Below are 11,097 nucleotides of genomic sequence, written 5' to 3'. Positions count from 1 at the left end.
TTCATTGAACGAACACGAGGTTACATGAAGGGGCTGTGTTGCTCCAAATGCCTATGCTGCGCTCTTCAAAATTAATACAATGCTACAAGCAAGCCCATTTCTTAATGCTATTTCTAATTTTCTTGGCTGTGTCCTCATTATTGCATGCCACTCCTGTTAACAAAGTGCACTGCCTTATCTGCGACGGCTTAATGTTTCATCCGTTAAAGTCTAATTTTAACAATGACAGAGCGATCTCTCACTCTGTTCCATGGTCTGTATCCACGGGCTTCTCGTTATTAACTTGTGACTGTCTAGATAGAAGACGAGACTATGCAGGCTGTTTGCCTTATAGAATTTTCTGCCAGCCGCGACATTACTTTGCATAAGCCCCCAGGAATTATTTTTTATTTCATTTTAATGGGGGCCACATGGAATCCTTTCCTAGCAGCTTCTGCCTTGTGTCAGGAGTGCCCTTTTGGTGCCTTGTTAATTTCTCAGTCTTGCAATGACAATTCCCGCAGAAATGGTGACATCACTTTTTATGGTGACATCACTATTGAAAGGGGTGCCCTTGTGCAGAAGCAGCATCTCCCCTCTGCTTATCCACCTATCCAACCATTTCTGGGTGCAACTTTCACCCCATGGTAGAACCAGGTAACTTCAGGTTGTGGTGTGAATTTCTCTTGCTTGCTTTTGAGGAGGAAGGAGACTTCCCTTCTCATTCATACTGTGAATGAAGGTACATCTGTGTTGTTCATTCCTATTTCAATATCTGCAGTAAAAAAACAAACAAAAAGAAAACCACTGGTCAAGATGGCCCAACTGGACAGAGGAAGTGTTGCTGCTTTACTCAGAACATCTGGTTCTACTGCCGTTTCAGCCATGAATGCTCTCAGGTAGAACAAGCCACAATCACAGGTGCTTATCTGTAAAAGGGAGACAACTGCCTACCAGATGAGAAGAAGAAAGATCGTACAGCAAGCATGTCAGGGCAAGTGCTATATGATTAACAAAACCTTCTTGGATAGAATAAGGATTAAAAAATCCCTGTCATCACTGAGTCTTTCTGAATTGATTCATGTGCTGGAGATTCTGGGATTTCCTCATAGTGCTGACTTGCCCAGGCAACGGCTATTGGCTGAGACCTTTTGGCACAAAAGAATTAAGGCTGGAGACAACTTTTTTGGTCTTTTTAAATGAGAGCTGTGCAGATGACATTATATAGTTTAATCACTAGATGGCAGAAGACAGAGGAGGCAGGACTTGGCTTTGCCACCTGGCTGAGTGGGAGAGAGAATAAAGTTCTTGTTAGCTTCCTGACAGATGGGTCCTATAAGTCTTTTTTGAGAAGTCCTGAATGTGGTGTGATGGAGGGCCCTTTTGGCATGGAGAGTGAGCTCAAGGTGCTTCACCACCCCTTAGGCAAGCTGCTTTTTTCTCCACCCCAAGTGTCACCAAACACCAGACCATGTACTTTCAGCTTACAACCAAGAGGACAGAAAGCAAGTGGTAACCTACAGGCAAAGTAAATAACTCAAGGAAGTGAGCCAAGCTGCATACCCATCCATCTTATAGATGAGGAACACTCAGGCTGGGACTGCTTGTCAGCTTATAGAAAAGAAAAATGCAAGTAAATCTTCTTTCATTAATGGATCCCCATTCTGCAACAGTCCACAAAGACGTCTCATAGAAATCCTGTCTTACTTTCACTCATACACACAGGCAGGGGAAATATACAAAGATACATAAGAAATGCACCACCGCAAAGACACAATGTAGCATCCATACATATGGGATCTTCCTCCTTACTCCCTGCCAAATGTACACAGCCAAGGCAAAGAAAAGAATGGCCAAGGTGCTCACCTGTTGTGAAATACCTCGTATCAGTCTCCGAAGCCGAGTTAATCAAGTTCCACTACAAAAACCATTTACATTGTCCCTTATTTCTGCAAGAACGTGAGAAGGGGCACAGAAGTACCGCTGGTCATCCAGCTATGACTTCTGTAGATTTTTCAAGCTGCTTCAAAAACCTAAAAATGCTAAAGAGGAGAGTAGGACAAAGGATGTGTACGTTATGCATCTCTGTGACTTGCAAGCTGTATTCCAAGCAGTTCCGAAAGAGGTTTTCAAGCATTTCTCAGTCAAAAGACCAATAATGGTAGACACACTTTCCTCACAATCTTCTCCCTTGATATGCAGTTGGCAGAGAGTGTTGGGCATAGTACAGTCAGTGCATGGGGAGCGGTAGCAAATGTGCCTTGCTGATAACCCACAGGAACTGCAAACTGACCTCACAGTTCTCTAGGACACGCAGCAGTTCCTTAGCAAATGCACAGATGTGGAAAGGGTTCTTTATGGGAAGAAATTTCAAAGCCCGTGGTACACACATCACGGGAAAGGGTGGCTCTGTCATACTATGTTAACTCTTGGGCAGAACAATCCTATAAAGGTTTACGCAGAAGAAAGTCCTGTAGTGTTCGTTTGGCCATGCTCCCAGAAAAATTAACATAGTATTGCCAAATTGGAAAGCTTTGTCTCTTCTCTCTGTGGGCCATGCTAGGTGATATGATCAAAATGTGCTCTGGGTTTGTTTATTTTTGTTTGCTGAATAGCAGTTGTGGTGCTTTCAATGAGGATAGGATGACAGTAACAGTGCAGGGAATGCTTAATGCTGGGCTTCTTTACATAAGGCATTTCTTGTGGTGTTCACAAAAGTTTGCAGGGCCTTTTCATGACTTTGTTTTGGTTTTTGGCCCTCCAGAGCTTCTCCTACATTTATCAGCCATTTTCATGGGATTCCCTGAGAACAAGATAAATCTGGTATTAAATTTCATATTGGAACAAAAGAATCATGCGATCACACATCTACTATACTGCAGCGCCACCTTTTGGTCGATGACTCTAATACATAGAAAAGCAGTGAAATACAAACCCAAGGAGTAACTGTGAAAAAGACACATTTTTCTTCCAACGATGCAGACAGAAGATGCCACCATAAAGTAGCAGATTAAGCCCTTCCTGTAGAGCTTTTCTCCCTCCTGGAGATCCAGGTGATGGTGGTGATGAGGAGCACCTTCCTCCAGCTTTGGCTGGTCCATCAGCTGCGCCCTTACCTGGACGAGCACTGCCTAGCAACGATGATTCATGCTCTGATAACCTCCCAGTTGGATTACTGTAACATACTCTATGTGGGGCTGCCCTTGAAAATGGATACTTCAATTAGTACAAAATAGAGCTGCCAGGTTGCTGATGGGGACCGGTCATTATTCTTATATAATGCAGATCCTCTACCAGCTCCACTGGCTTTCAGTTGAAGTCCGGGCCCAATTCAAGGTGCTGATATTAACCTATAAAGCCCTAAACTGCTTGGGACTGGGATACCTGAATGAACATTAAGATCTGGGGGAGCGGCCCTACTCCAGGAACCCTCCCTGAGGGAGGTAAAGAGGAGGTCTACTTGGAGTAGGGCCTTCTCTGTAGTGGTACTCAGACTGTGGAATGCACTTCCCAGAGAGATTCGCCTGGTGCTGAGCCTATATTCTTTTCGGCGCTAGGTGAAAATCTTTTTATTTGAATGTTATTTTAAGAATCAGTGATTTTAGAAGTTAACAGTCGCTTTTTTTTCTTATTTTCCTTAGGAATGTGATTAATTCATTTTTATTGGTTTGATGGTATTTTATTTTTATTTTATTATTACTGGTTGTATTTATTATAATTTATTTGTTATTATCTATTGTACTATTGAATGTACTTTTATTGTTGTTGACTTTATGTTTTGTAAGCTGTGTTGAGATGCTTAGTGAAAGATGGGATAAAAATGTTTTATTAAATTAAAAATTAAAAAAATAAATTCCAAAACCATGTATTCAGGGCTTAGTGGAATATTGCTCTTTGCCTTCTAATTCTAAAGAAGTACAGACTTGTCCTTTCCAGACACCATCACCACAAATACTGTTATTTAATAGCAGTAAAACATCCTCTATGGCAATTATCCTAGTATCTCATAATTATATTCTACCAACATACTAAATTGATCCCTGACTTGAACAGGACCTCCATTTTTTTCACTGCCAGGAAAAAAATGGTTTATCTCTGGCATACTCTAGAAGCTGCTTTAAGCCTTAAAATCTGTTTCATATAGATTTACTTACACCTCTTTAAAGTCCACCTGATCAGAAGGCTAAAGCTGAGTAAGAATTAAGCATACACTGAACTCATCATTAAAACAGAACAATAATTGATCAAACTAAAGTATCATTTTAAAAAACTTCTTCACCTTGCTCTAACCTACAAAAGCCAGCTTAAACAGATAGAGCTTAAAGCACCTTCAAAAGATGCAGGTTTAGGACAAAACAGCCCATTTCATGTAGTGAAATTTAGTAGTGCATTTAGGACTGGCCATGCATGTTTCTCAACAAAAAAGGCTAGGACTGGGACCAAACTGCTGAGAAGGGTTTCAAAAAAATTATTTCCCACTACTCTGTTCTTTGCTGGAAATCACTCCCTAAAAAGCATCCTTGGGGACAAGTGGCAGTTTTAGTGGGGTGTTACTCCTTTTTGGCAGGAAGAGGATTCAGGTGTGGAAAAGTTTAAATCCCTTCTCCCTGTGACACTGTCCCTAGCCAGATTAGACACCTCCCCCCCCCCCCCACAAGCACACACAGAGACATACACACATTGAAGTGGCTTTGGTAAGAAAATGGCACATGACACTCTTCTGCAAGCTACGTAAACACACCTCCAGCATCAAGTGTCACTGTCAAATTTCTCAGAAGAGTTCTTCGAATGGGCAGGAGGCAGCCTCAGCCTTGATGCTCTCACTTTTCCAGCTGCACGAACATAAGATGAGCTTGCTACGAGGGCATCCTCGAGATCACATGGAACACGAACTGAGCCCCAGTATGTTCTGTCTAAGCCACTGACTGCATAAACGTCTGCGCAGATGTAAGCTGCACTGAGTTCAGTAGGGCTTGCTTTTCCCAGGTATAAAGGACAAAGGCCTTGGGATGATGTAAGGCAAAAGCAGCACCGGCAGGCCTGTTTGACCAGTGGTACTTATCGTGTGCTCCCAGAGAGAGCTTCTGCCCAGGACCATGCAGGAAGGGTCATGGCTGACCAGGGTTCTGTCATATGGTGACTGAAGCTGTTTATCCATGTCTATTCAACTGCATTATTTATTTGAAGTTTTAAAGCTCTAAAGGGGGAACCTTGCTCAGCTGGACTGTAGATTTATTCCTGTAGAGAATTGCTGCATTCTTACAAGTCTTGCTGAAGCAGAGCTTGTACCAGATTGAGTTATCCCTCTTTATTTATTTAGAAAATTTCTATGCCGCCCCATTTGCCAAAGCCTCGGGGCGGCTCACAAACTTCGTTAAAATAATATAAATTAACAGTCTAAATTAAGTCACCCTGGCCAAAGAATAAAATAAATAAATACTATTAACAGTTAAAATGACATTTGAATAAAAAGGTCTCCGCCTGGTGCTGTTTCTGTGCTCCTAATGAAATTCTCCTTTCCGTGTAACTCAAGTGACTCCCCTCCTGCCGTCCACGGACACAGTCAGCTGAGGTTGGCGGCTCCCGTATCCATGGGGCAGTGTATCCACTCCGGGTTTCAGTCTGACCTTCAAAGGCACTGTCCAAGTCCCACCGTTATTCTGATGTCAAACAAAACATGAAGGTACCTGTGTTGGCCAAAAGAAACATTTCAAAAGAGAAGCCCAAAAGCCGTATCACTGAGCTGGCAATATGTTCATCAAGGCAACTCAAAGCTCACAAAATACCATGCCAGCTTTCAATTTCCCCTTTCAACTTCTCTTCACGCAAGATTGTAAACGAAGCATGAAAGGGATAGCAGGGGAAAATAGCAACTGATGGGCAAATCATGGAATTTGCATGCTTCGCGACGAGGCTATTATACTACTGTCCTGCATCTTTCACGGGATTTTGTGGAGGGTCCAGATGTCATTTGCTTCCGCTCATAAGTCGCCCATGTTCCTTCGCATCCTTTACAGAATAAAGGACGGAGCAGTCCATTGCCTCCTGCCTATTAGCGCTAAGAGCCTCGGTCTGGAAACACCCACAGCCTTAAAATGGAAAGTGAGAAAAGGCTGCAGTGCAGACCCTCCCTTTATCCTCTACCGGAGTTAGTTTCACATTGCACTGGAGACCTTTCTAATTATTGCTGGGAAGAACAAACATACAACGGTTTAACCCCCAAACAACTGGATTTTTTATTTTCAGCAATAGGGATCAACCACGATTTGCTGCAGGGATTTTGTTTTTTCTTAAAGGAACAGGAGCCCTTTCAGCCACCTTTCCTTGGAAGGACTCCTTTTCCTTTAATAGCTGCATGAGCGGGAGAAAGTCAATTCAAGCACCAGCAGGTGCAGCCTGTTGGACAAGGCTGGACCTGGTGAACTTCAGCCCGGAGACCCGTGCAATTCTGAGAGCCCGTCCGCAAGCAGAAGTCAGAGCCCGCAGGGACTGGCGGGAAGATGGTCGGCCAGCCGAGGCGAGAACTGCTCCAACCATCAGGAATGTGAGGAGAGCGCGGCACCGACTCCAGCGTCCGGGAGACGCTCGACGGTGTCTTTAAGGCGCTGTCCCCGCCCCGATTTCAGATTTCCGACGCTCCTCCCCTTCTTCGGCAGCCGAACCGGCGGCTAGTGCAGAGCAATGAGAGGCTGCAAGCCGCAGGTGCAGGGAAGGCGAGACGCGCTCCCTCGCTTCGGCTCTTGCGCGGCGGCGCCGAGCCTTGGTCGGCAGCCATAGCGGCAGCCCCGGCGGCGCTCCGTGCAGTAAGCGAGCTCCGGAGCAGCGGATCTCCCGCGAGGGAGCCGAAGCGGGCGATGTCGGTGGTCACCGGGGGTAGCGAGCCTGGCCCCGCCGCTGCTACTGGAGGAAGCGGAGGGAACCGCGTTTTCTTCCAGAGCCCCCGCGGCGGCGGCGGCGCGTCCCGGGAGGATTCGGTCGCCCCCGCGGCGGCGGTGGTGCAAGTGCAGCAGCAGCAGCAGCGGCGCCACCAGCAGGGCAAAGTGACGGTCAAATACGATCGCAAGGAGCTGCGGAAAAGGCTGGTGCTGGAGGAGTGGATCGTGGAGCAGCTCGGGCAGCTCTACGGCTGCGAGGTACCCGCCGCCTGTTCGGGAGGAACGGAGGGAGATGGCTCTGCCGGGCGGCGCTCTCCTGCCAGGGCAGGGTGCTTGCGCTGCCCCCTTCGAGCTGCCGGGGCAGCCGCCCCGTCGAGGCGCGCGGGCACACCCCACCCCTTGCTGCCCACGGTCGCGCGTGGGAGCTGAGCAAATAAAAAGCAGGAGTAGTTTAATTTCCCTTCTCTGGATCCTTGGCATCTAGAGCATAGGCTGGGCTACTCCTAGCGACCTCTCCGGTATTCTAGCAAATGCTTTTTAGTGATTGCTTTCGTGGGTTAGGATAATTTTGGGGGTGGGGGGGTGGGAAGGGTGTTTGAGAAACCCATCTGCCCTTCTTTATGTGTACATTTTTTTAAAAAAAAGTCTATATCGCCACAAAAGGAATTCCTTTACCACAAAGCCATTTAGAAGGGCCATTATTTGAATAGGAAGCTTTCCGCGGCTGAGAATGCCTCGTGTGCGCCTGAATGTAGCCACCTCCAAATGACATTCCCGGTGCGTTCTCTCCTCTTCCTCTCCCTCCCCCGCATTTTCTGGTGCGCCCCTTACTTTGAAGGGGTGGCGCATATCTGAAAGACTCTCACTTTGCACGGCGAAAATGCCTTTTAAAGTGCGAGTAGTTACTCCTCGGAAGAGCTGACCCTTCTGCCCGTTTGGTTATATTAGGGAGGTGGCGGGGGCCGCCTTGCACGGCCTTAGTGCCCGCTCTCTGTCATGTGATGTTTCTCCCTACACCAGCTTAGCCTGAAATCCTTAACCCTGCATACCGGGAATCTTTCACGCGGGCAGGAGGGTGCTGCCTTTTCTGCGTTAAAAACCCACCAGCGTTTTATACTGCACACTGTTGGTAATTATAGACGTCATGTAGGGCGATCGGTCCGTCTCGTTACCTCTCTGCATGATTGTAAATCACAGGCTTGGGCAGAAATAAATAGCTGTAATTAGTTTTAACTATCTGTGGCTGAACTGGGTTTGAGTCAAGTGGGGCTTCCCCCCATCCCTTCGTAAAGTGGGAAAAGGCATAGTCTCTGTTTTCTGTTATATTTGCATGTTAACTTGATCCTGTATTGCGGGATGTTTCTGCAAAGAGAGAGGCTTGGCTACAGGTGATTAGATATATTTTTAAATCTCGACTGTTGCCTGCCCTAATCTTCTCTTTAGTAACTTAGTGCCTAGAGGAAAGAGATCAAAGTCTTGGGGTGGGGGGAGGGCTTGCTCGCTTCAGTGTAGTTGGCAGCCTGTTTCTGAACAGGGTGTTTTCTGTTGGAGTTGGGGGTGGGGGGGATGTGTCGAGGCTTGTAGATGGACGAGTTAAATGAGAATCTGGCTTAGTTTCTTCCATGCTGGGAATCTTCCTGTTGAGCGAGCAGTGACTGACAGCTCAGTATGTATAATGCAAAAGCAAGAATTAACTTTTATAGAAGACCATTTCTTGTCCAGGAGCCAAAAGAAACCAAATGCTTATCAAGTTAAGTCAATCTTGCACAATTTCTTTTTCAAAGAGCTTCTAGATGAACTCAAGCATGACTTATGCAGCTTCTGAACATACCCTTGTGGACTCTTTTAGCATGATTTTAAAACACAAAGGCTTGTGGTACCTTCAGGACAAACATGCTCTATTATGGCAATGCTTTGATGAACTGGAGCCCACCATCAAATGCAACATCATGCATCTGATGGGGTGAGGTGTAGTCCATAAAATACGTCATTCATTCTCTCTTTCTGTCATGTGCCCCAACATCCTTAATCTGTTGCAGCAGGAAACAACAAACAGCTTCTCCTCTGAATATAGTTACAGTGCTTCTTGGAGAAAGAGCTGGGTGCAGTTCAGTAAATCCAAACTTGCAAGATTACAGACATCCTTACAGGCTGATTTCCTTGTGTGACTATGGGATTTGGGAGAGGGAGAGAAGGAAACCGAAGCAACACCGTGACACAGTGGTGATTCCTAGTGGTGTCAGTCTCCTCCCCAAAACCCTTTCTCTGAGGTTGTTTTTGCAACATGAGAGAAGGAGCCAAGACAGTTCCTTCAGTGCCAGCAGTTGGATTGGACATCTGGGAACCCAAATGATCCTGTGGCACTCTGGATGCAGTCTAGAACGTCATCAGATTGTGCTGTTAATTTTTACAGGGTTTCAACCCAGGATGATTCAACACTGGCAGCTGTTAAATAGTTTGCAGTTTGCAACTTGACATTTCTTAGGGATTTGAATAGCAGGTGGGTGGGACAGTTGATTTGGATCTGACCCATGTTGCCTCTGGGAGAAAGGTGTTTTTTCACCTCCTGCATCTTGCTGCTATTGCGACTGCAGGGGCCTGGTGTCTTTGCTGCAGGTGAGGGCTCAATAAATAAAATATAAAATCCCATGCATGTAGAAAGCCATGTTGGCAAGGGGTGGCGCTGAGCCATCTCACTGAGATGCTACCATTCTGTGACTCTTCTCTGCTTCCCTTGCACAACCACCCACACACTTGCAGTCTGGAGTGGTACAGCCTGTCTCAGTGAGGGCCAGAGTAGATTGGACGGGGCAACCAAGTCTCTTCACTTGTCTTAATGCATGCATGGCCAAAGAGGGCACAGTCTAATGCCGGCAGCAAAAGGAACATAAGAGGGAATGGAATTGAAATGATCGTGCTGTAGGTGCTTCTAAGCTAGATTTTCACCCTGCCTCATTTGCAAAATGTTACATGGGGTTCCGTGATGTATTCCACTGGTAACCCTCTGATGTTTTCCCAGTGCTTCTTTAATCTTTGCTTCTGGCTACAGAAAATTACTTAAAGGGGGGGGGAAAGGAGGAATGATAGCACAATAGCATTTGATTGGGAGCACCAGGAGTTGAGGTGGTATCAAAGTTGGGCATAAATGGGCACCTGCCAAGGGGCAACATCCCACCAGGGGCCCACTGCCAAGATTACCCCGGAGCTGCTTCCCCCTTTAATTGTTCCAATCTGCTTGTTTATCTGCCTCTTTGTTTGGTCCAGAAATGGTCTTGGTAAGAAGGTACAACAGTAGATGCCCCTGCTTACTTGTTCTGTGTCTCTCTACCTGTTAAGCAAGCAGGTGGCAGCCACGCTGAGAAAGGGAATGAAGTACAATACCAGCTTGTGACAGAGAGGGTGGGTGGCAGGGTAAACTCATGCAGGGAGAGGGCCCATTGATGGCGTCTTGCCAAAGGGCCTTCAAAAATCTGGAACTAGCACAGCCTAGGAGCTCTTCTGGAAGCAGCCCTTTCCTTACCCTGCTCAGTAGTTTGTTATATTTTTATCTTGCCTTCTTTCCTCCTGCAAAAAGAACTCAAAGCAGCTAACATGAAAATGTGGAGAAATTGATTAAGCGCACACTTATTTTCTACAGGAACAGTTGTCAATAAGTTAATATCTCTTCCCACCCTGCGCCCAACAGTGTAGAACTGGTAGGCCTGAGATAACCACAAAGAATGTGTCCAGCGAATGTCTAGAATGTGACAGAGGGTCTCACAAAAAATTGACTGAAGATACGTTGGTGTTGTCCATTATGTGTGACACCACTTTAGACTAAACCAGAACTGACAAAGATTATGTAATGGTGAAAGGCATTACAAAACATGGAGATGAAAAGCAGGTGCCAGTGAACCTGAAGATGCACCACAAAAAGAGTGCTGGATTCAGTTGAGGATGCCTGCAGCAAGACATTTGGACCTATAGCAGCTAAGCACATCTTCATGCAGGTATCTCTTTTGGTCATAGATGGCGAATCCCTCAGCATAAGTGGGGAGCCTGGTTTGCAGACTCTCTTCCATCAGGGATCAAGATAATTGGTAATCAAGGATCTTCTCTCCCTGCACTGAAGTTCTGCTGTGGAGTTCATCAGTCAAATCTTGCATGGAGATCTTAACAATTACATAACTTAGTAAAATTGCATCTAGGGCTAAGCACATATTTCCACACATCCAGAGAACTTTGGAACATTGTAGAAACCAAC

At 45.9% G+C, this 11,097-nt stretch overlaps 1 protein-coding gene across 1 annotated transcript in view; it reads left to right on the top strand.

Annotated features, from left to right (window-relative positions):
• The first annotated feature begins 6,833 nt into the window (after positions 1 to 6,833).
• The window catches only part of PPP1R14C (protein phosphatase 1 regulatory inhibitor subunit 14C), a 50,993-nt gene continuing 46,729 nt past the window's right edge, over positions 6,834 to 11,097 (top strand). Inside the window, exon 1 of the mRNA XM_044448838.1 lies at positions 6,834 to 7,112. Within this exon, the coding sequence (XP_044304773.1) occupies positions 6,834 to 7,112 (279 nt within the window). The remainder of the gene's footprint in view (positions 7,113 to 11,097) is intronic.

Source organism: Varanus komodoensis, unplaced genomic scaffold, assembly GCF_004798865.1.
Source record: "Varanus komodoensis strain SLA01 unplaced genomic scaffold, ASM479886v1 scaffold1, whole genome shotgun sequence".
NCBI lineage: Eukaryota > Metazoa > Chordata > Lepidosauria > Squamata > Varanidae > Varanus > Varanus komodoensis.
Note: the sequence above shows the minus strand (reverse complement) of the source record. Positions and strands in the feature narration are given on the sequence as shown.